Source organism: Bos grunniens, chromosome 23, assembly GCF_055505025.1.
Source record: "Bos grunniens cultivar Pamir isolate PY7600 chromosome 23, Bosgru_T2T1.0, whole genome shotgun sequence".
NCBI classification, from domain to species: Eukaryota; Metazoa; Chordata; class Mammalia; order Artiodactyla; family Bovidae; genus Bos; species Bos grunniens.
Genome location: NC_141187.1, coordinates 9906358 through 9931001, shown reverse-complemented (window position 1 = coordinate 9931001; position 24644 = coordinate 9906358). Strand labels below are relative to the sequence as shown.

The 24644-nt window shown below is 58.8% G+C and overlaps 1 protein-coding gene across 9 annotated transcripts; it reads left to right on the top strand.

Annotated features, from left to right (window-relative positions):
* The first annotated feature begins 1158 nt into the window (after positions 1-1158).
* On the top strand, positions 1159-24416 carry SPDEF (SAM pointed domain containing ETS transcription factor). 9 transcript variants are annotated; one of them, XM_086371229.1, is made up of 9 exons: positions 1159-1341; positions 3073-3178; positions 4144-4196; positions 4327-4535; positions 16952-17410; positions 19661-19858; positions 21541-21588; positions 21704-21850; positions 23746-24416. In XM_086371229.1, exons 4-9 carry the CDS (start codon positions 4475-4477, stop codon positions 23922-23924), a joined length of 1092 nt encoding a protein of 363 aa, XP_086227355.1. In that variant the 5' UTR covers positions 1159-1341; positions 3073-3178; positions 4144-4196; positions 4327-4474; the 3' UTR covers positions 23925-24416. The 9 variants fall into 9 exon arrangements, with proteins under 9 accessions (XP_086227355.1, XP_086227351.1, XP_086227352.1 ...); XM_086371225.1 differs by lacking the exons at positions 4144-4196; positions 21541-21588 and adding an exon at positions 5390-5455 and having other exon boundaries at positions 1203-1341; XM_086371226.1 differs by lacking the exon at positions 4144-4196 and having other exon boundaries at positions 1210-1341.
* The last annotated feature ends 228 nt before the right edge of the window (positions 24417-24644 follow it).

Sequence of the window (24644 nt, the reverse complement as noted above, 5' to 3'; positions counted from 1 at the left end):
CGAGCCCTGACCCTCAGCCTCAAACTCCACCGTCGGGCCCCTGGTCTACAAAACGCAGAGTCAGACGGCGTCGACACTGCACTTCCAGGCTCAGCCCCCCTGTCTGGCAGGGGCCTACTGTCCTGCCCAGGGCCCTGGCACGGCCCCAGGCCGGGGGCCACGGGAATGCGGAGAAAGGTGCTGGCTGGGCTCGAGCTCCGCCTGGCTCTGCTGCCATGGTGCTCTGTGACCTTCGGCATTTCATCGCCCTCTCTGAGCCTCAGTAAAAAGGGATCTCTGAGGACTGGCTGATCTTGCTCCTCCTGGCTCTGCCCTCCGGTGGGATTCTAACCCCAGGGAGAGAGTTGGAAGCCTTCTGGTTTTGACTCAAACATCACCTTCTCAGACTCTCCCCGACCTCTCACCCCCTTCACCACACACTTAAAATTGCCCAACACTCCCCATCCTACACCCTCGCTTCCTTTCTGCCCCACCGCAGGGGTCATCACCTGTGGACACACTCTCTTACCTACTTATTTGTGTTTATTTACTGTCTCCCCAGCTCCAGTGTCAGCTCCGTGGGGGAGAGAGGTTGGTGTGTTCCTTCCGCTAGCAGCAGGTGCTCAGCAAACAAACATTTGCCGAGGGTGTGACGGGGGTCGTCGTGTAACAGGCGCCCCCGGCTGGGGAGGGGGTGAGGGAGTGGGTGCTGCAGGCGTGGGGTGCGGGGTCAGGGCAGGACGGGAGGCGCCGGGGGTCTGAGTCCTTGGTGGGGGGCGGCCCTTCCCAGGGCGTGCCCCCATACCCTCCTCTGGGCAGAGCAAGCCGAGGAAGGAAGGCAGCCTCCCGGTTCCCCTCTCTGCCCCGCTCGGAAGCGGCCCTGATAAGGTGGGTAAATTTCAAAGGGGCTGATAGCAGGCCCGGGGCGCTGCCAGGGCCTCCCCGACTTCCCACCCAGCCCGCAGGACGGCCTGCGAGCAAAACAGGTTCGATTGTGCTCTTATCTGGGTTTGCGGTTTGGTCTGCCTGCGGCCCGCACTAATGGGGGAAAGGCAGCGGCTCGAGGGCAAGGGAGTGACGCGGGCCGCCGCCCTCAGCCCCCACGACGGCGGGCCGGGCCGGGGCTGCCCCTGGCGCCCCCGCGGAGCGGGCCGGGAGGGGCGACCGATGCCCGGAGGTGGAGGCGGGGGTGGCCGCCGTCGCGGGGCCGAGCCTGGCTTGGGCTCCTGGCTCCCGGCCTCCGCGCCCTCCGCCTGCCTCAGTTTCCTCCCTGCGGTTTAACCTGGGCCGAGGAGGGGAGACTCGTGATGCCTCCCAGGGCCGTGGGGACACTGCCGTGAGTTAAGCGCGCAGGGAGCCAGGGTAAGTGCTGGGCAGGAAAGCCTGGGAAGGAGGAGCCGAGGCTCTCAGGCTGCCGCCTAGTCCCCCTGCGCCCCGGGCCTCATCCCCCTCCTGTCCCTGTCCTCTGCTCCAGCCTCACCAGCCTCCAGCTTTGCCTCCGCCTCGAATACCTCGGGGCTAAGGGCTCACATCTTCACCTCCTTCACGGTTTTGCTCAGATCTCACCTCTCCAAGGAGGCCTGCCCTGACCACCCTGTTTCACGTTGCCCCCTGCGTCCCACCCAGCACCCAGGAGAGCTGTTTTTCATGGCCCTCATCAGCCCCGAGCTGCTATGTAATTCACTCCTTTGTTACTTTTCCTGTTGACCGGCTATCTTTCTCCTCTAGAATGTAAACCAACCAAAGTTGGCTGCTGTATCCTGGGGAGCCCTGCCTGGCCCACAGTAGGCCTGCAGCCCACATGTGTGCAGTGACTAGTTTTGGATGGCCCAGGGCCAGGTTGTATCTTGGGTCGTCACCATGCTCTACCATCGCAGGGGCCTGGTAGGGGAGAAGCGGATATTTCACGTGTATATGTGTGTCTGTGTATCCTCTCTGACCCCCAGGGAGGCCTGCAAGTTTCCCCAGGGTTGGAGCCCATCTTTGGCAGGAGCCCTGTGTGACTTGGTTCCCAGAGAAGCTCTTGAGAGCTATGCAGGGTCCTGGGGTGGAGTGAGGCTTCCTCAGCTGCGTCCCAGGTGTGAATCGGCGATGGTGTGGATGGATGAGGCTGTAGACAGGAGTGTGTCGGGGGGTGAGCACCAAAGACCTTAGACACAGGGAAGACTGGTCCATCTGCTCAGCCTCCGTTCGGTGGGGAATGTCTGGGGAGGAGGAGGGATGGCATTGGTGAGGAAAAGCCTTTGGCATCTCCTGTCGGTTTTTCCCAGAGTGGAGAGCGTCACGCATACCATAGGTGTTCATGAAACCAGTGACCATAGATGGCTAGCCTTGGGAGAGACGCTGGAGGTCACCTGGGCCCTCGGAGGCCACCAGGCCTTGAACTCCTCCAGGACAGACTGTGCCCGGCCACCCTGCCCCTCGCGCACGTACAGGGCCTGGCACAGAGTAGGTGCTCAGTGAATGCCTGCTGGCCTGCCCGGAGTACCATGTCACGGCCCGGGGGCCTTGCGTGCTCCAGGCGGTGGGAATCCTTGGATTCATGGGCCTGAGGACACGGCGCCCCCGCAGCTGACCCCAGTCTGTCTCTAGTCCCCTGGCCCCGCATCCAGCTGCAGCACATGTCCTGGGAAGAGAATGCCGGCAGACGCGGCCCAAATTCTGCCTCTGCCACTTGCCAGCCTTGACTTTGGAGCTTGTGAGAAGGTCAGAGAAGCCCCCAGGTGCTTCTTGGTGAGATGAAATAGCGCATAAGCACGCTTGGGGTCTGGACTCAGATGCCGCGCTGGTATGTGTCCTTAAACCTGTTCCCTAGCCTCTCTGGTCTCGGGGGCTTCCTCTGGACAGCACAGGCTCCTGGTCTCTGGGTCCCACAAACCAGGCTTCCTGCCCTCACTGAGTGACCCCATCTGGGTGACCAACCCCAGACTCCAGCAAGCGAGCCCCTCCCCAAGCCATTTCCCTTCTCATAGCGGGAGCCTGGGTCAGGGCAGGGCCTGGTGTCAGCCAGGGGGGCAGGGCAAGGACCCACTGGCAACACTGTCTTTCTGTGGCTGACATGGGTCCCCGCTTTCTCCTCACTGTCACTCCCAGGCTACAGCTCCTAGGAGAGCGGGACCCAAGGACATGGGAGCAGCGGTCTATTGACCAACAGACCAACAGACAGAGACAGACCAACAGACCAACCGCCCTTTCCAAAGTACGTCCACTTCCTTTGTCAACTTTTCATCACTCGTCACAAGGCCCCGCCAGCAGGATCAGCAGGGCAGGTGTTGTTTCTATCTCACAGGGGAGGTGATGGAGGTCCAGAGGGGGCCAGGCGCTGGCAGCGCCAAGCCAAGCCCTGGCCCTGCCTCCCATCCACGCTTTTGACTCTCTGATGGGCTTGGATGCAGGCAGGAAAGCTCTGAAGCCAGCTGCTCCAGAAATCACGGTCTGTGTTGAGTCTGAGGCTGCTCGAGCTGAGCGAAGTCCCTGCCGTCAAGGAGTTAGAGTCCTGGGAAGGAAAGAAACACTGGAAAACGGAGCACAAAGAATTGGGACATGTGGGGGCTGGAGGGGACATGAGAAAACTCTCTGGAGTAGAGAGCGCTTGAGTTGGGGCTCAAAAGATGAGGGTTCTTTCAATTGAAGTAGAAGAAACTCAACTCCATTTGAACAACAGGAAAAGGACTTTTCCTGGTTCATCCGGGTGTTCAAGGGGTGATGGCTCCACCAGGCGCCTTCTCTGGCTGTCAGAGCTCACAGCCCGAGGGGGTGACAGCTCCCAGTGTACACGCTGAAGCCTGAGAAACCCCAGTGGCTGCAGAGAATGTTATCTCAGTAGGTCAGAGAAAAGTTCCAGGATGGAGTGGGTGTGTGTGGACCCCAGGTCGGCAGTGGGTGGACGTGGGAAAGGCTTTGCCCGTAATGGATGAGGTGAGGGGAACAGGAGGGGGCAGATTTCACCCCCTGAGGGGCTTGCCTGAGGGGGACTGAAGGGGAGACCAGCCTTGGGGACCTGTGAGCAGGAGAAGGAAACTCTAGTAGACCCGGTGAGCTGTGCCAGGACCTGGGACTTGACCCCAAGGGAATAAGGTGGCTAGTAAGAGGGACTATCAGGCATAAGGTGATCAAGGAAACTTCAGATATGAGCTTATATCTGATTCCCTTCTATGACCGTAGGCAAGGCATTTTAACATCTGGGCCTCAGTTTCTTCACCTGGAAAATGGGCACAGTAAGTTACCTGAAAGGGCTGCTATGGGGAATAAGATGACATGGCTTTATGGTTGGCCATCAGCAAGGCCCTGGGACAGGGCGTTGAGATTTGCAGAGCATTTTCACAACCTTATCTCACCCCTCACCAGAACTCTAGGCTTCCCTGTTGGCTCAGACAGTAAAGAAAGCGCCTGCAGTGCAGAAGACCTCGGTTCGATTCCTGCGTTGGGAAGATTCCCTGGAGAAGGAAACTTTTAGCTTCCTTGTCCACTCTGGTTTTCTTGCCTGGAGAATTCCATGGACAAAGGAGCCTGGTGGGCTACAGTGCAAAGGGTTGCAAAGAGTTGGACACGACTGAGTGAGTAACACTAATACCACAGCTCTGAGAATTCCTCAGAGACGGGGAGGGGGAGTTCGGCAGGTTCCAGCCAAAGTTGCAAAGGTGGAAGGTGACAGAACGAGGGTGTGTATTTGGCTCAAACCCTGAGCTGGTGTCAGAACACCGTGCTGGATGGATCAAGGTGCTGGTGGGGTACGTGTTAGCCAGAGCCCCTTATTTGGCCCTCCCTCCCCCCGGAGCCCACAGGCAGGTTTGCCCCAGGTGAGCGCCAAACCTGCCTTGAACCCACCACTGACATCCCCCCAAGCAGCCTCTTAGCACTGCAGTCCATGTAAACCCCAGCTGATGGATGGAGGGCCCTCTCCTTGCTACCTCTTAGGTCTTTCCAGCCTCCAAAGGCAGCTTTGTTTCCTTATTCCAGGCCTGGGTGGGTATAATTTGTCCATTCTCAGCACAGCTTAACCTGGTCCATCCACTCAGACCCACCATTCCTGGGAACACCTATGAAATGCTCCTTTGGGCCCAAGGCAAAGCTGTATCAGCATTCAAGGAGCAGCCTTCCCAAGGTCAAGGTTTTCTATGGTATGACCAGTTCCCTTCTCAATGCCACCCAGCAGTGAAATGCCCTCTCTGGCTGCAAGAGTATTCTGTCTTCCTCTATCTACCCATCTTCTGTTCTGTCTCATATAGAATCAGGCTTGGCTTTGAGTAATAAAGATACCACTTAACAAAAACCAAAAGTCTGCTTCTCTTATAAAAGTCCTGAGGCATGCAATCCAAAGCTAGTATGAAGGTTTTATGCAGTCCTCAAAGACCTAAGCTCCTTCCAGCTCACTGCTCCACCATTTTGTTTTCATGGTCCAAAATGGCAGCCAAGATTCCAGCCATCACAGCTGCATCCCAGGCAGTAACACAGAGGAAGGATAAAGAAGAAGGAGGTAAATCATACATGTTAGTTTACTTTTTTTCTTGATAGTTTACTTTTAAGAAAGAGTCATAGCAGATGACACATGACACTGCTGCTTGGTCACACAGTCACATTTAGCTGCAAGGGAGCCTGAAGTAGTCTTAATTCCAGGTAGCCAAGTTCCCAGGTAAAGTAGGGAGTTGTTTATTGAGGAAAAGAGAATGGACATTGGGGGTAACTATCTATGACACCCCATCCATTCAATGAGCATTTATTGGATGCTCCCTGTACTTACCCATGTTACAGTACTTATAATGTGATCAATACCTTAGCGTCTTGCGAGCAATAAACTGTGCCTGGCACTTAGTAAGTGCTCGGTGGCCATTACTATTAGTGCTGATATAAGCACAAGCTTCTGGGAGAACGGAGAGAAGGTCCCGCCTGGGAATGTTGGAGGTCTTCCTTTTTTTCTTGGTTCTGGAAGGCTGGGATGGTTGACGGTAGTCATCTTAGGAACTCGTGTTACCTCCCCGATTTCCATTCCATCCTACCTGTACCTTCTCAGGGAAATGACTCTTATAATTCCTGCTTACCAAGGCACCTGTGATAGCTAACAGCCAAGCACAGGCTCTCCAGGGTGAAAAGTACAACCATATGGAAGAGAATTTTGGCAACAGTTATGGTGAGGGGACTAGTTCTGAAGACCTTGGAATCTTCCTGAAGCCCTAGAAAAGTCATACTGTAGATTGTCACACAATTACCTCTGAAATGGGAAAATAACAATATGTACTCTCTAAAATGCCTCCATCTGACAGCATGGGGGTTGCAGATGCCAGGTGCCCTTCCAAGGTGATTCAGAGCAAGAGTCCCTGGAGGGCAGGGCAGCCCTCAACCCACCTGGCAGGTTGAGGAAGAAGCTGAGAGCTCGGCTACGTGGCCTTGCTTGGTCTCTCAGAGGTGGAGGAGCCCGGGTGGGTGCTGGGGCTGGAGATTCTGTGCTTCTCCCGACGAGGACTGTGGAGAGCAAGCTGCTGCTGGCTGACCACCACTAAGGGCCTGGGAAAGCAAGCTACCGGTCCTTCCTGAGCACCAGGGTATGACAGGCCTGCGCCAGGCCCTGTGGGGCACACAGAACTTAGGGTGGGTGGGCCTATGAGCCTTGGGTCTCTTTCCCCAAAGCTGTCTCCATTCCTGACCTGGGGAGCCAGACAGCGAGCGCCTCCTCCAGGAAGTCCTTGCTGACTTCCTTTGCCAGATGCCCACCGTCACTGTTCTCCCACGTCCCTCCACTGGGCCTTTTCCAGTGCTGCCTGCTCATCTGTTCCCTGCCCTCAGCTGACCCCTGTACCTTGCACGTAAGATGAACTAGGTAACGATATATCAACTATTGAATGAGTGAGTGAGTGAATGCATGAATGAGTGACTGAATGAGTTCCCAGGCTGCCAGGGGGTGGTTCCCCCAGCGAGGAGGGGGAGGCCTGCAAGGGTTAACCAGGAGTCCGTCTGTGGTCTGAGGTAAGCAGGGAGCGTATTTGTTCAGGTAAATACGGAAGGATTACTTATAATGGGAAATCAGGCCCCGGCCAACTCTTCATCTCATGCCGCCTAACTTCCTCCCAGCACATTCCTGCACTCCGCCCGCGTCCACACTGCCCCGCAGACCCGGTCCCCTGAGCCCACTGCAGCCTCTCTTGTAAGCCCCCCAGCTGGGTCTTGCCACAGTGCCAGCAAGTGGCCCTGAGCTGGGGGCAGGGGGGCTCCCTACGGGGTGCGCAGCCCTGAGACCTCAGAGAGCTGCCCGTCGAGGGTGGCCAGGCCCCCGGCGGCCCACCCGAGTGCCACCTTTGCCCTCAGTCCTGCCAGCCCCTGGTACCGCCGGCACCCCAGATGCCTGGCTGAGACCCAGCAGTGGTCCCAGCTGCCTGCGCCTCCCCCTGGCCCCCAAGGTTGGCGCCGCTGCGGACAACACCTTGGGCACCAGGCAGCTAACGGGTAAGTCTGGTGGGGGGCAGTGCCCGGCCATGGGGGCTTTCCCCTGCCAGCTCTGAGGAGGTGGGTGGTGGAGGGAACTTTCAACGCCGGGTTCCCAAGTGTTGATGACCCTGATCTGGGTCCTTTACCCTCAGAAGCCCCGATCCCTGTGCATGCTGCCTGCCTGGTCTGCCCCCAACCCCAGGCTGACCATAGAGCCCGGTTGAGCCCCCCGGCCTGGGGAGGGCGGCCTGTGATGCCCCACCTCTGTGATGACCCCGTCTGGGCTCCACACTGAGCCCACCCTGCGCAGCCTGAGGGGAGGCGGCTTTGCAGGTGCGGAGCCTCGGCCCCGAGACCAGGCCGGTTCTGCTTGGCTAGTGAAACACAAGCAGCCTTTCTGTGGCTGCCAGCACGGCCGCTGTGCCAGGGGCAGGGTCTCTCAGAGCCTGGTCACGAGTGGGCAGGGCCCTGCTGGAACCTGGAGGCTCTGGGTCAGGGCCAGGGTCTGGGGTTGGAGCAGGGGCTACGGTCCCAGAGCCCAGGGGCTTGGAGGGGTGGGGCGGGCGTGGTGAGCACGGGAACCAGGGGATCTGAGTGATCGCCTTGGGTACCCGGGGAGGCACAGTGCCTCTGGGCACGTGGGGAGAACAGTGCGGGTGAGGGCAGGGGGACCTGGAGGTGCCCCTTTCTAGGACTTGCCAGGTGCCTCCTATGGGGAGGGAAGGAACTGCGTGGTGGGGTTGACAATGTGGAGGGCTGAAGGGTCTCAGTGGCTGGAACCTCCCCTGGAGCTGGACAAGGTGTGTGTGCAAGCGTGCATGCAGGGTGGGGGCAGTGACCTGAGCTAGCCCGGGGCCCCTCTCTTCTGCAGCTGGGCCCACCCAGCAGCCTGCAGCCAGGCCTCAAGCCGGCTATCCCCTGCCTGACAGCCATGGCCTTTCTGCTCCTCTTTAGCCAGGGCTGGGACTTGGCCTCACTTCCTGCCCCTACCTCCCTGATAAACAGCTTCACAGCCACCCCCCAGTAAAGCAACCATCTTCCCAGCTGCTCGGCTGAGTAACAGAGCAAACAGGCGCTGGGGCTGCCCCAGGCCCCAGGTGGCAGGCAGGAGATTACCCATCAGACGGGGTGCCCAGGCCAGGGCTCAGCTCAGCCAGCCAGTCCCTTCACCCCTGATCACTGGGGAGAGGGCCAGAGCCAGGGACTCCCCCCACCCAGCTGCTCAGAGCTCCCCCAAAATTCAGAATTCAGAGTTCCCGGGAGATTGGGGTGTGGAGGAGGTGGTCTCTCATGGGGTCAGGGACCACCTGCCCCTTTGAGAGCCTAATAGGCAGCATGAGGGGCCCAGAGCTGAAAACTCAGCCCCTGCCAGACTCGGTTATTGTGTTACTGATTATAAAACACTTTGGCAGGTGCTGTGTCACTTGGTTGCCATAAGCTTCTGGATTACACAAAACTTCTCTTGTCAACCGAGCCTGAGGAAATAGGGTAGAACTCCGTAGGTGCTCAATCAATGCTCAGAAAGTGTGACCCTGGCAGTGAGTGGAAGAACCAGGAGAGCCCACTTCCTGCTACGGAGGTGGTTGCAGCCATAAGGGGAATAACCCCGGAACAAACCAGAGCACAACTGTGTGCCGACCGACTTGGTGCAGCTTGAATGGAACTGGGCTCAAGGCCCTCTGGCGGAGGGCAAGAAGGGGCCGGTCAGAACCCGCAAGGTGTGACCTCAGGCAAGCCACTCTGACTCCCTGCGCTTGCAGCAGGTTAGACAAGGTGGCCTCCTCTGTGAAAGGAAGCTTCATGGAAGGAGCAACCTGGAGTGGGGTTTTGAAGGCTGTGTAGGAGTTGGTGGAGGCAGGCTGGCTGGCGGGATTTGCTGCTTTGTGAAGCTTGTGTGCTTTCCCAGTCTGGTCTCCTAGGCTGAGGTCAGGGGAAGTGGGGGCCTCTGGCTTGGGCTCCTCCTAGAGGCCGTGGAGGAGTGAGTGAAGCCAGCAGCTGCCCTGGACCAGGCTAGAGAGCAGGCTGACCTTGGGGCAAGCTCCAGGCCTCTCCCATCACCATTTTCAACTCTCCCCCAGACTCCACCCTTCGGGCCTGCCCCTCCGTCCAGCATCACCACCTGCTTCTTCCTTGGTTCCCCTCACTCTTCACCCTGTTACCTTTCCCTCCCTCTCCTCCAGCCCCATCCCCTCACCTGCCACCTTCCTGAAAGCTCAGCCCATTGTAATTCGCCAGGAATTTCCATCCACCGTCCCCCTCAATCTCCACAACCCCTTTAAGACCTGCTATTAACAGCCCTTTCAACAGACATTCAACTGAGTTTCTTGCCCAACTGCTGGAGCTAGGGTTAGGGCTCAAAATAGTGTGGGACCCTCCCCTGCCCCCACCCTGTTCCATGCCCCACCCTGCACCCCCAGCCAAGAGAGTGGCCTGTCAGGTGGAACAACTCTTCCCAAAGCAAACTTTGCACAAGCTGAGTTGCCCTGGGCCCTTCCTGACATTTAATGCCAGGCTCCTTCCCCTGCCTCGTTTGCATGTTCCCAGTACAGGAGATGCCCCCTGCCAGATTCTCCTCTCCCGCTTTTCAGGGCCTCCAGACTCCTCCAGGTCACTCCTCCTAGGCCAGGGCCCGGAGGGGGACTCTGAGGGAGTCACATGGGCCAGAGCCCTTCCTGGGCTGTAGGAAGGGCTGATGAGGTCCTTATGGGCCCGCCAGAATCCAAGGGGCCCTTCCTTTTCGCTCCAGCTCTGGGGTTGAGGAGAGGGTCTGGGGGTGACCGCCTGGGTTAGGGTCCCAGCACCTGGACCTGGTAACAGGGTGGGGCCCAGGTGTCTGCTCTTGCAGCAGCGAGTTGGCCTGAAGGCTGCTGGGACCAGTTCTTCCTGCCTCTGATATCCGACCCAAGACAGCCTGGCGGGGCACGATGGAGGTCATGGGGGTCACAGACTCCAATCAGTGTCTGGACCAGAAGAGCTCTGGGAGCTGACTTACCTCCTGGGAGAACAGAGGAGGAGACTGAGGCCACGGAGACCAGGGGCTGCCCAGGGCCTCAGATATGGTGGAAACAGAGCAGATTATGAATCCCCGTCTCCAGATGCTGAGGCCTCAAGTTCTTTCCAGGCCTCCCACCCCTTTGGAGCAAACTCAAATACAGGGCTGAGCTTGGGGCTGAGGGGGATCCCTGTACCTGCAGGCTTCAGGCATCCATGCCACCCAGACCCCCCCCAATGCAACTTTTGTGGGGCTTGCTCCGCAGGTAGCCTGGGCGAGGCAACAGGGGTGACCCTAGAAGTTGGAAGGTGCCAAGACTTCAGCAGGAAAGAGGGCGGAGCTCAGCCTTGACTCCCAGTCCCTGCCCGGTCACCATGGACACATGCCCCCAGGCACTCACCGCCCCTGCCTGTCAGGTGGGAACAATCCTGGCTGCCCCAGGAGACCGTGGGGGAGCCCAAGCAGTTTATTTATTTGGCCTTCACCTTGTCCCTGGAAGGGCTGGAGGTGGTGTCAGTGAGGCGGGATGGGGGAGGACAGGAAGTGGATGCCTGTGATCCCCCCCATGCGGGAACGAATGGGAGGTAGTGCTGGTACATACTCCTGCCTCGGGCTCCTGGCTGCCCACGGGAACGGTGGGCAACACAGAAAGCAAAGTCGCTCTGTGCGACCCCATGGACTGCAACCCACCAGGCTCCTCTCTGTCCACGGGATTCTCCAGGCAATAACACTGGAGTGGGTGGCCATCTCCTTCTCCAGGGGACCTTCCTGACCCGGGGATTGAACCCAGGTCTCCCGCATTGCAAGCAGACACTTTTACCCTCTGAGCTGACCACATCTCCTCGATGTCCCTTGACTCTTTTTGTTCCCCGCCCCCATCCTCCTGCTGCTTGGCCCGACCCTGCTCCCAGGCCTCCCTAGGCCTGTGGGCTGGCTCCCCAAGTTAGATGTCCCCAGGTCGACCTTTTGCTCCTGCTGGTTGTTTCCGGCTCATTCCTCTCTTTTATGTTGGCTGCGCTGTGCGGTGTGCGGTATCTTAGTTCCCTGACCAGGGATTGAACCTGTGCCCTCAGCAGTGAAAGCCTGAAACCCTAGCCACTGGATCACCAGAGAAGTCCCTGGATCTAGCTAGTTTGAAGAGCAGTCTTGGAAGGCAGGGGAGCTGCCTTTTCCTGGAAGTGTAGCAGCTGTCCCAGGAGCAGTGAGGGGGGCTGGACGGGGGCAGTGGGCAGGGCGGGAAGGGCCTGTCTAGGGCAGCAGGAAGGCCGAGGCCAGAGGCAGGGAGGCTTCAGACTGCAGCAGGCGGGCCCTGGGCACTGGCCTGGGCAGGCCCGGCTTCTCTCCAAGGTGCTGACCGACTGCCTACGGGTTGAGGGGACAGGCCCACGTGGTCCCTGCCCACTCTGCAGGGCTCCCAGGAGGCGCACTCCTGAAGCCCCCTGATTCAGACCCATTTATGTGGACCCAGAGGCTGGGATGGAGGGAGGGAAGGGCCGATAGTGGGGAAACCAGAGGCGGTCTGCCCCCAGGTGCTGGAGCAAGGAGCCTCTGGGCGGAGTGGCAGGCCTGTCACACCTTGCCCCAGCCCCTCCCCTCTCCTCCCAGGGCCTGCAATCCTGGGCCCTGGGCAGACTAAGGTTGTGTCTCAGGATTGAGGTGAGGGCTCGAGGCATATTTCTGCCCTCCCCCGCACAAGCCCACTGGGTGTAAGATCTGAGCAGGATGAGAGACAGGCTCCACCCTCATGACCTCCCGGGCCTCAGTAAAGACCTCCTGGTGACTCCCCGGGGCTGTCTGAGCATCTTTCTAATGTCCAGGTGGTCCCGAGGGGCAGGAAACAGCCGCTGTAAATCTCTGACTTTGGGTCCCCCTGCCCCCTCTCCCTTCTCTGTCTTCCTGGGGGACCACGAGGTGTGGAGAGAAGGGGCCAAGGTGGTAATCCCTCCGGCTGCAGCCACGTGAGTCTGCCCTGTCTCTGGGTCTTGGCCTCTACCAGCTGTTACCAAACTTCTTTGTCTGGAGTCAGAGCCAGTGCCTCTTGGGCAGGAGGGAACCAGGACATGCTGAGCCCTAATCCAGAAAAGATCAGCTCGAGGTTTTGGGAGCTGGAGGCATCACTCAGGAGACGGGCAGCCCCTTGAGCCTGGGCTGTTGAGAGGGACCAGGACCTGGCAGAGCCCGGATTTGTCGCAGGACCCTAGGGCACAGTGATCCAGGCTGTGCTGTGTGACTACAGATACCTCCCGGCCATTCTCCAAGCCTATTTTCCCAGTGTCCCCGTGTGGAGACCATCACCCACGAATGTACTCACGGCTGAACTGCACAGATGGGGAGAACTGAGAAGTCAGAGGAGGGAGTGGCTGGGGAGGACTTTGGGCTGAACTGTGATGAGAAGGAAGGGGCATTGTGGGCAGAGGACCAGCGAAAACAAGAGAAAATAGAGAAGAAAAGCCGAGTCAGGCCCACAGCTCAGGGTCCGAGGGAGAAACACAGTTCCCATCAGAGCCGGGATATGTGCTTTGCTCTGGACCCTGCCCCTAACCAGTGAATAAATCTGTTTCCCTCTCTGGGCTCTGAGCTCCAATGTTCAGAGGTGGGCACCAGCCCCTGGGATCAGGCAGGGCAGGCGGTGGGGAGCCATGGGAGGTTCTAGAGCCCAGGGCTGCCCAATGAAAGGATGTTGGAGGGAAGCGAGCTTGACCGTGCAGTGGAGTGAGCGGATAGGAGGTGCGAATGGACTTTGGAGGACCAAGCTGGCCAATCAGGAGGTGGGCAGGGCCCTGGGGAGATGGGACCAGCCAGAGCAGGAGCCTCCGAGGGCACGTGGTACAAGAGCAGAGGCCACCCATGGCCAGCTGGGGCCCTCGGGCAAGCTGCATGGCCTCTCTGAGCTCTACTGTCCACATCCACAAAACAGGGCTCCTGAGTCCCTGTAGGTAGTAAAAGGGTAACATGTACACATGCCCTGGGCATAGGAGGTACTTGACATGCGTTCTGTGCCCTCCCGGGTTCAGCCCTAGAGCCTGGAGAAGATGCAAGAGTTGCAGGCTGGGCACACCAGCTCCCAGCTCGTTGACCAGAAAACCCAGGTCCCCTGGGCTGGGCTCAGCCTTCCATACTGCGTCCCACCTGCAGGCCATGGGCTCTTTCCTCCCGCCACACAGTTAATCATTAACTTCTTTTTCACCAGGGAGGTGTTGGAGCTGGGACCAAGCCTTGGCTGAGAGCAGGTTCCTTGGCATTTAGGGGCAAGGTGACGGGGGGCTGGAATGTGGGGTGTGGAGGAGAAGGCGGGAGGTCTCTGCTGGTGAAGGATCCTCTGGCCAGGAGCCAGAAGACCTGCCTCTGAGTGGTTCAGTTCCCCACCGCAGCGCAGGGATGAGTGCTCAGGCCCTCTCGGGAAGGGGGCGAAGGCGAGGACTTCCGAAGTTGCTTGACCAATGTGTCAGGGATGTGTCGTCATGTCCTCGCCTGGCCAATGCTGCCCCCTGCCCTAGCCATTCATCCTCACTGACCCCTCGCGCCACTGTGCCCCCGTCCTACCTGTGACCGAGGCCAAGCAAACAGGAGGGCCATGAGGGAGGCAATTTCTCCTGCCTGTTGGAAAAGATTCCGTCTCCCTGGCACACGGCCCAAGGTGTTGGCAGGGACTGTCCTAACGTGGCAGGTCAGGGAGTTCTGGGGACGTGGATGGGGCAGGAGGCAGGCAGGGGGGTGATGAGGGAAGGGTGGGGTTGAGGGGGCTCTCCAGGGGTGGGGCTCCCCGGGGGGTAGGGTGTGGGCACAGGCCGGGGTGGGGACTCAGGGCAGAGCGGGCTGTTGGCTCTGCCTGGGTAAATAATATGGGCCCACAGCACACATGTGTGTTTGCACAGAAGGACTTGAAATGATTCCAGGCCTGCCCTCTGTCCCCCGCAATCCTGGCCCCCCCAACCCTGCCCACTCCACCCCACCCCGACCTTTCCTTCCTTGTCACTTAAAGGAACTTGAAAGGGAGACTTGAAATGAAAGGGAACACCTTTCTTTCTTGCTGGCATTCTCTGTGCCACAGGAAGAGCAGAGCTGCCAAGTCAGGTTGGGCAGGTTGGGTACTGCACGAGGGTGAGGGACAAGGGGGAGCTGAGTTCCACTTGGGCTCCACTCGCCAAGCCACACTACCCAGAGAGGAAAGGGCATTATTTTCTGAGTTGCATGCAGAAGCTGCAGCCCTAGGTATAGAAGCCAGAACCTTCCAGACGGGCCTCTTTCTCTACCCCACCTGCACATTGCAGCTGAGCAGGTCTACAGAGCTTCTAGTGAAACCTCCCCTCATCCTGGCCAGGTGCCTTCAAAGCAGCGGTTCTCAAACTTGAACCCCCATCACAATCAAAGGGCCTGTTGAAACACATTGCTGGGAATTCCCTGGCAATCCAGTGATGAGGACTCTCAACTTCCACCGTAGGGAGTACAGGTTCAATCCCTGGCCAAGGAACTGAGTTTCCACAAGTGTAGAGTGTGTGAAAGCCGCTCAGTCGTGTCCGACTCTTTGCAACCCCATACACTATACAGTCCATGGAATTCTCCAGGCCAGAATATTGGCGTGGGTAGCCTTTCCCTTCTCCAGGGGATCTTCCCAACCCAGGGATTGAACCCAGGTCTCCCTCATTGCAGGAGGATTCTTTACCAGCTGAGCCACAAGGGAAGCCCAAGCTCACGCAAGCGTGAGATGTGGCCAGAAAAAAAAAAAAAGAAAAGAAATGCCTTGCTGGGCCTTCCTCCCTACCCCTGAGCTTCTGATTCAGTAGCTCTGCTGTGGGCCTGAAAATTCGAGTTCCTCATAAGCTCCTAGATGCTGCTGCTGCTGCTGATCCAGGCACATTTTGAGAACACTGTTCAAAGTATAAATACCCCCAAGAAAGGACACATATGAACTTGCCCTTATCAGGTTTATCTGTGTTACGGGGAGCATGTATTTGTTGGTCATTTCCCACATCTGTCCTGATGTATTCTTGACTCTTAAGCCACGGAAGTATCCCAGGGACCCCCAGTTCTTTGATATACGTACACCTTGCAAGTCCCCTGCTTTACCCAAACCTCCAATATGGAGTCCCAGTGCTGTGCTCCAACGTGGGGCTAGAGAAAAGGGTCTGGGTGGAGGGCAGCAGAGCCTGGAGACCGATGGGAGGGAGGCCTCTAGTTCTTCGCGTGGAGGCCAAGCGGTGCCCCCTGGATGGCCTTGGTGGGGCCAGGAGGAGTGGGGGTGACTTGCCGAGGGCCTCATTTGTCCCCTTGGGTCTCGGCCTTCTCTCCAGCCCCTGTAGCTGTGGGGAAAGTGGGCTGTTGTAAACTTACACGTGGGCACCTCCCAGCTGGGAGCTGCAAGTTCCTCCAAGGTGTGAGGGGAGAGGAGAGGTCCCCGGGGGCTGGGAGAGGCTGTGGCAGCACCCTTCAGGGCAGGACGAGGTGGGGCAGGTACCGGGAGCCTGGGCCTGAGTGGGGGTGGCGCCGCGCACACCCGTACCTGTGTTGCTGGGGGGCTCCCTCAGCAGCGTTGGGCTGGGAGTTCATCCATACTCCCCACGTGACCCTGTGGGGCTCCCCTGGTGGCCCAGTGGTAAAGAGTCCACCTGCAATGCAGGAGACCCGGGATCAATCTCTGGGTCAAGAATACTCCAGTATTCCTGCCTAGGGAATCCCATGGACAGAGGAGCCTGGCGGGATACAGTCCATGGGGTCACAAAGAGTCAGACACGACTGAGCAACAGAGCTCACAAAACCGGCCTGTGGGAGGGGCAGGGGGCCGCCTACCCGATCTGGGGGGGCTTCGCCCTGCCACGCCCTCACTTGCTCCTTGCTGTCTTCACCTGGCCCCCTGGGAGAGTATGGTGACCTTTTCCCTTCCCTACCCTCCTCAAGGGCAGAATAAAAGGAAACAAGCTCTGCTCCAGCAGAAAAGATTAGGAATCTGCCTGCAGTGCAGGAGACCTAAGTTCTATCTCTGGGTCAGGAAGATCCCTGGAGAAGGAAATGGCAACCCACTCCAGTATTCTTGCCTGGAGAATCCCATGGACGGAGGAGCCTGGGGGGCTATAGTCCATGGGGTCACAGGAGGCGGACACGACTTAGCAATCAAACCACCACCAGCACCACAGAAGGAGCTTCCTCGACCGGACAGCAGACTGGGATCTGGGTCGGGGGCCAGCTGCCTTGTCTAGGCCTCAGTTTGCTCATCTGCCAAATGGAACTAATTGTGCCTTCCTTTGTGAGGACCGAATGAGATCAAGCACCTCAGGAGATTGTTTTAAACAGGTTACTTGCGTAAAAATACACTGCTCCCAGCACCCCGGCTTCCCTGGGGAGTGAGGGAGCCGTCTGTTTGCAGCTCTGCACCTCCCCCCGTCTCAGCCACAAGGCCCGTCTGCCCAGCCCCGTCTCAGCTGCCCAGTGACCCGGAAGCCCCGGCTCTCTCCCAGGCCCGGCCGCTGCCCACTGGGCTCCTCATCTCCATAACCAGCTTAGCGGCCCCCACAGGGACAGGGAAGCAACCGGGGCCTGACTCTTTGTCCTCTTCTGTTTCTGTAGACACAGCCGCCAGCCCGAGCAGCATGGGCAGCGCCAGCCCGGGCCTGAGCCCTGGGCCACCCGGCCGCCTCCTACTGCCCCCGGACAGCGCGCTGCGGACAGGCCTGGAGAAGGCGGCTGCGGCGGGGACGGGGCCCGAGCGGCGGGACTGGAGCCCCAGCCCGCCTGCCACCCCTGAGCAGGGCCTGCCCACCTTCTACCTCTCCTACTTTGACATGCTGTACCCCGAGGACAGCAGCTGGGTGGCCAAGGGCCCCGGGGCCAGCACGCGGGTGGAGCCGCCTGACGAGCCCGAGCAGTGCCCGGTCATCGACAGCCAAGCCCCAGGGGGCAGCCTGGACCTGGCCCCGGGCGGGCTGACCCTGGAGGAGCACTCGCTGGAGCAGGTGCAGTCCATGGTGGTGGGCGAGGTGCTCAAGGACATCGAGACGGCCTGCAAGCTGCTCAACATCACGGCAGGTGAGCCCCTCTGCCAGCGGAGGCCACTGGGAGGGGCAAGGGTGCCGCCTGGCACACCATGGCCACCCCCAGAGATGCTGGTGCTTCTCCACGTGCAGCCAGCCCCTAACACAGCAGCGGCAAGCCTGGGAGCCCAGGTTCTCAGCCTCTCTGCGCCCCGGCCACGCCAGCCTGGTGTCCCCACGTGGCAGGCACCTGGTGAATTAATACGAGCTCTGCACCATCTGGCCTACCTCCTCTCACACATCAGTCCACAGTCCCCCGGCCTGTTCTACTTCAGACTCTCCTGCCTCTTTGCCATCCCCACAACGCTCATGCCTCAGGACCTTTGTACTCGCTAGTTCCTCAACCCAGAGTGCTCTTCCCTCAAATATCTACTTGGCTCACCCCTCACCTCCTTCAGGCCTTGATTCAAATGGCATCATCTCGATGAGGCCTTTCCTGACCCTTCTACTGAAACTGCTGCCCAGACCCCCACCTCTCAGTCCTCCAACCTGCTCTATTTCTCTCGAGGTTCCTACCGTTTGATTTGCAGCATGTTTATCTTGTTCCCCGCCTGTCTCCCTCAATGGAATGTACATGCCCCGAGGACAGGGATTTTCACTAACTCCTGCCTCCCCTGTGGCTCAGCTAAAGAATCTGCCTACCAATTCAGGAGATGCCAGTTCAATCCCTGGGTCGGGAAGATCCCCCAGAGGGCAAGGCAACCCACTCCAGTATGCTTGCTTAGAGAATCCCATCAGAGGAGCCTGGGAAGTTACAGTCCATGGGGTTACAAAGAATTGGACACGAGTGAAGCAACTGAGCACGCACACACACCCCCAGTTCCTGGGATGGTACCTTGGACTTGATAGATGCTCAACACACAATCACTTAATATGCCCTTATCCCTTATATGGGGGATTCAGCGTGGACACAGCAGAAAGGCTCCTCTGTTCATGAAGCTGACGTTACAGTGACGAAACAGATCATAGATAAATAGATCAATGTGTCTCTGGTCCAGTGGGGGTGCAGGCTTGAGGAGGTGAGGCGTGTGTGTGTGTGTGTGTGTGTGTGTGTGTGTGTGTGTCTGCCGGGTCTGGGAGGGTATGGTTGCAGAGCTGATGCTGCCGGTTGAGGGGCTGCTGGGGCCCCGTCCCCACCCGCTTTGCCTCTCCAGCTTTGGGTGTGTCTGAAGTATCTCCTTGGCCTTCGCGCCCTGGCGTCTGAGCCTCCCACACAGGAAAGGTCCTCAGGCCCAACTCCTCCTCCCCAAAGTCATCTGCGCCCAGCCCCAGCCCCACAATAGTCTCAGCAGGGGCCCCCCTTGAGGCAGCCCGTGCCCAGGGCCCCCGCCCCCAGTGGCCCAACGCCGCAGCCAGCCCCCACCTCGGAGGCTTTCCCACGGTGCCTCCGCTCCCGCCCAGGGCTGGGGAGGGCCCTGCCCTGTGAACAATAGGGACAGAAACAAATGGCTTTGACCCTGGGGAGGAAAATGGGTTTATTAGGTGGGGGCAGGGCGGTCTGCAGGTCACCCGCTTAGAGCGTGGCGTTCACTTGGAGGCCCCATTGTGTCTGAGCCGCAGCTGGGTCCCCGCCCGAGCGCCCTGCTGGGTTCACCCCAGGGCGGCTCCCCAGGGAGACGACTGGAGCTCAGCCAGGGACGCCCCTCTGGGCCTCGGTCCCATGAGCACCCTGCGTCCTGCCCTTCGCCCACTCGGTGCATGTGGGCTGAGCAGCGCCCTGACAGCCAGCCCTTTGTTAGGTGCTGGACGAGGGGAGGGAGCCCCTCAGTGTCTTGGCTTCCTCCTCGTTGGAACACGGTGTGAGGCAGCAGTGGGGCCCATCCCTGGGTGGGTTTTTCTCTGGTCCTTTGAGGGTTTCGGGAGGGCAAGAGGAATCTGGGAAAGAAACTGGGGTGTCTCTGGTATAGTGTCACTGTCCCCTCCAGGGCTGGGGCTCCCCAAAGGGCCCTTTGGAGGGACTGGGGGTGTCTGGAAGGAGCTGAGGTCCAGGTGAGATGGAGGTGCAGAAGCTCCAGCCCCCCACCCTTGCCCTGAGCCATGTTTGCTTTTGGGGCCCTGGATCCTTCCCCTTATCCCCTCTCTTCTTGGGTACCCCCCTCCACAGAACCCCTCAAGCCTCTGTCTGGCCTGGAGGCCATTCCAGGAGAGCATAGGTTCCCACGGGGGGCTCCATCAGGGCAGAGGGGGCCCCCGGGGGCAGAGCCTTCAAGCAGACTCTGGGGCTGAAAGAGTGTCTCTTGCTCAGACCCTGTGGACTGGAGCCCTGGCAACGTGCAGAAGTGGCTGCTGTGGACGGAGCACCAGTACCGGCTGCCCCCCGTGGGCAAGGCCTTCCAGGAGCTGGGGGGCAAGGAGCTGTGTGCCATGTCCGAGGAGCAGTTCCGCCAGCGCTCGCCCCTGGGCGGGGACGTGCTGCACGCCCATCTGGACATCTGGAAATCAGGTGGGTGGAGCACTCCCCACCCCACCCCCAGGCTCCAAGCCGGGGACAACAGGGGAGAAGTTAGGCCAGGATGCCTGCCTGTGGGTTACGGGGGAAGCAGCCCCTTGTGCCAACCTGGGTTCCGTTCTGAATCCTGGCCCCAGTGACCGCTGCCTCCCTGGACCCTGGGTGAGCCCTCCAGCCCCAACCCTCTGCCTACCCTGATCAAGGCCACAGAACCCAGGACAGAACACGCAGCAAGTTAAAAGTATAACTTAGACTGTGAGGACGCAGGACATTGGATACTCCGAAGTCCTCCTTCCTTGTCCTTGTAAAAATGTTGTGTTTGTGTTGTAGTTCATTAAAGCAGAAATAAGGCAATAAATGTACAGAATTTTTTTAAAAACAGACTGTTGTGAACCACAGTATACCTTGGGGGTACCCCTCGCTCGTCCCTCCCCTGGCCCCCCCAATCCCCCTCCCTTGAGGCAATCACTGTGGCCCATTTCTCTGATACCTTGCTAAGAGAAGTCTATGCGTATACAAGCAAGAGTAAGTGTGACTTCCACCCTTTCCTAACACAAATAGTTTGAGTATCACGCTGCTCTGTACTGGACAGTGTATCTTGGACCTTGTTCCCCTTCATTGTTTGTACAGCAGACCTATTTTTAATTTTTTTTTGTGTGTGTGTGTGACTACATGGCTTTTGGGATCTCAGTTCCCCAACCAGGGATTGAACCCAGGCCCTTGGCAGCAAAAGTACAGAGCTCTAACCGCTGGACTGCCAGAGAATTCCCTTTTTTTTTTATTTATTTGTTTTTATTAATTGTTGTTGTTGTTGTTGCCCTGGGTTGTCATTGCTGCCAGTGGGCTTTCTCTAGTCGTGGCGAGTGGGGCTACTCTTCGTTGCAGGGCACGGACTTCTCACTGCTGCAGCTTTTCTTGTTGCAGAGCACGAGCTCGAAGGCACACAGGCTTAGCAGCTGTGATACATGAGCTTAGTTGCCCTGTGGCAAGTGGGATCTTCCCAAACCAGGGATCAAACCTGTGTCCCCTGCTCCCTGAGTCACGGCCCTGCCCCTTGGGGCCCAGGATGAATGAAGGGACAGGTCCCACTCTCATGGCCCGATCAGAGACCAGTGTCCAGCCCCCAGCCCAGGCCACCTGCCAGGGGCTGCCAAGAACAGTGTGCAGTGCCAGGCTGAGAGCCAGGTGGTAGCGTGGGCAGAAGGCGGCTGCCTCCGCCTCCCACTGCCTTTTCTAGGGAGGGAGGCAGGTAGGAAGCCGGAGAGGTGGAGGGGTACAGGGAGCTGGCAGCTGGAGGGCAGGGAGTATTTTTGTTATGCTGGGTTCTGAGTGGGACACCGTGCAGACCTCATCACCACGCATCCGTGCAAGACCTGTGAGGGGGTGTCCCAGGCCCGTTTCACAGTTGACCAGCAGGGCTCAACATGCACTCTCCTCTCTGAACCAGGGGCCGCACGCAGAAGGCCCCTCTCAGCTGCCAAATCCTAAACTTTCTTCCAGGAAGCAGCTCTGTAAGCAGCTTGTCTCTCAGATTGGCAGGAGGGAGAGAGCCACCGGGCGGGGGTGGGGTGGGGTGGGGTGGGGCTTCTATAACCCCACAGTTCCACCCAAACGCCCTCCTCCTCCCTTGGGGGGGCGTCTCTCTGGGGTCCCAACTTCCCCTCCTTGCCCCGCAGCTGCCTGGATGAAAGAGAGGACGTCCCCAGGGGCAATTCACTTCTGCGGTGAGTTGGGCAGGGCAAGGAGGCAGGAGGCCAGAGCTCCGGGTCTGGGGGGCGACGGGGTGGCGGCCACTGAGGACTGGGGCTCCCCTCTCACCACCACCCCCTGACCGCCCAGCCTCGACCAGCGAGGAGAGCTGGACGGACAGCGAGGTGGACTCGTCCTGCTCCGGGCAGCCCATCCACCTCTGGCAGTTTCTCAAGGAGCTGCTGCTGAAGCCGCACAGCTACGGCCGCTTCATCCGGTGGCTCAACAAGGAGAAGGGTGAGTGGTGTTGGGGGCGGGACAGGGAGGCTGTGAGATGGGGGGGAGCGGTGGTCCTGCCAGGCGCTGGGCAGGGGGCTGCAGCCGCCCCCACCTTTGCCTTGAATATCACACACGCACTCTCACTGGACCCTGAACCAGCCCAGGGTCTGTGCAATCTGTGTCCACACCTGTCCCCTGCCAGGCTCTGCCTGCTGAGGGTCCCCAGCGGCCGCATGCCCAGGACACAGCAGGGCCGTACAACTCTGCTGAGCATGGGACACAGTCTCCACCCTCAAAACCTCAGAGCTGCACTGAGGAAGCTGGTGGTGTCCCGTGAGAAATACAGAGCAAACCATACAGGCAGTGTTAGATTTTCAAGTAGCCACAGTTTAAAATGCTTAAAAACAGGTACAGTTAATTTTAATAATACGTCTATCTAATCCAATATTATACATTCTTCTAATCTCAACATATAGTTGCTATAAAATTATTAATGAGATGTTTTATTAAGTCTTTCAAATCTGGTGTGTATTTCATGCTTACACTGCATCTCAATTCAGACTGGCTACTTTTCAAGGACTCACAGCCACAGGTGGCTAGTGGTGACTGCCCTGGACAGCACAGGGCTGGATGGTGTGCGGGTGTGTGTTTTGGAAAAGGCCCAGAGCTGAGAAACCTGGGTTCTAGTTCCCATTCTGCCGTTAGTAGCTATGAGTACCCGGACTCCAATCTTCGTATTTGTGAAACAGATTAGATTCAGTCATCCAACAAGCCTTCGTTGAGCACTTCCTCTGGTTCCACACTTGCTCAGCCAACATTTATGGAGGATTATAGGGTCCTGGAGCTGTGGGGAGGATTCAGTGACACCCCATCCTCTAGGGACCTACAGTCTTATAGGAAAACCAGCAGTGAAATGAGCTGGTGTGCAGAACGCATCTGGCTGTGATGGGACCAGCTGTATCTGGGTTGAGGAGGACCTCAGAGAGGAGCGACCCTGGGGCTGAGTGCAGAGCTCGGGAAGGGAAAGGGCTTAGGAGGGCTGGGGAAGTTCCTACACGAGGTGTGGTGATCCCGTGTGTGTATTTGAGACAGAGTGAGCCGGTCCCCCAGGGAGACCATCCCACGATAGAAGACAGGGAGATCAGGGAACGGAGGGGTGATCTGGGAAGCCTGCCTGGAGAAGGTGTGACGCGGGGTGATCTGGGAAGCCTGCCTGGAGAGGGTGTGCTTACCTGGGTTTTGCCAGGTGCTTTAGATGGAGAACTGGGGATATTAGTAATAGCCCCTTCCTCCTGGCTCTGCTCCAAGGACTTTCTATAACCACTCACCAAGACGGTGGTCACCACAAACCCCTCTAACTGACTGGAAAAAGGGGGTCTCAGCTTCTAAAGCTGGAAAACGGCTGAGCCAGGATTCCAACCCAGGTGGGCTTGGTTCCCAATCCACTCTTTCAACCGTCTCTTACCAATTCATCCTGCCAGAAACGGCTGTGTGGGCCGAAGCGGCTGAGAATCCCACAGAGGTCTTGCAGGCTGGGAAACTGCACAGGTGACCTTGTGAAATGAGCTGTGTCCACAGCCTGGAGCCCCACAGGGCTTCAGTGTGGGGTGTTTAGGAGCCGGCGCTGGCAAGGGCCAGGCCTTCAAGGCCCCGAGTCACCCACTGCAGGTTCACCCTGAACCCAGTAGGTCTGTGAGTCCACAGTAGGATCCCCCACTTCCAGGGCCCTGTGCTACACCTCCCCACACGTTGATTTAACCCTCAGCACACCCAGGGGAGACAGTCTGTGGCCCCACAGCCTGGCCCGGCCCCGGGGCGACCCCGGCTTCCCTGACTCTGCAAGGCTGATCTGCTGGTCTTGGTCTCTCTCCCTCCTGCTTTGCTGGCTCTCCCTGGGCCCCCCGCTACCCCAGGCATCTTCAAAATCGAGGACTCCGCGCAGGTGGCCCGGCTGTGGGGCATCCGGAAGAACCGCCCCGCCATGAACTACGACAAGCTGAGCCGCTCCATCCGCCAGTATTACAAGAAGGGCATCATCCGCAAGCCCGACATCTCCCAGCGCCTGGTCTACCAGTTCGTGCACCCCATCTGAGTGCCGGGTCCCGGGCCTGAAACATGCCCTTGCCAGACCTCCCTCCTGCCTGCCCTGCTTCAGCCAGACCCAGAGCTGGGAAAGAGGGCAGTCTGTGGCATCCAGAGTTCAAGATCAGGGAGGGGATGCCCCACTGCTCCCAGAGACGTCAGTGAGCTCTCTGGGAAGAGAGCCCCAGGGTCGGAGGGTGCTTCCCCCTTGGGCCTGACTGCTCCACGGCCAGTCCACTGGAGGATGGAGGGAGGTAGGGCTGTCCTCGGTGTTCATGGCTCCCCAGGGAAGGGCCCCACACTCCGTTGCAGCCTCTGACCCCAGATGTTCCGGAGCAGAGCCGACAGAATGGCAGTGACTTGGCCAAGGCCACTTGCCCTCCAGTGCCCTCTGTTGCCCGTCCGGCACTGCGCCTGGCATGGTGCCAGGAGACATCTGGACCCCCGAGTTGGGAAGCCAGGGGTGCCCTGGGGACGGATAATAAAGAACCTAGGGAACTGATGTGGTCCCAGTGTCTGCAGTGAGTGTGAAGCACAGCCCGGAGGCCATCCATACTCAAGTTGTTGTGGTCACAGGGACCTGGGGTGGTCAAGGGAGGCTTCCTGGAGGAGACGGCATTGAGCTGAGCCTAACAGGAAAGGGACAGCTGATGGGTAGAAGCAGTGGGAGAAAGGCAGTGAGTCCTCAAGGCCCATGAGGGGCTGGAGGGGCCCTCGTCTCCCCTGGCCT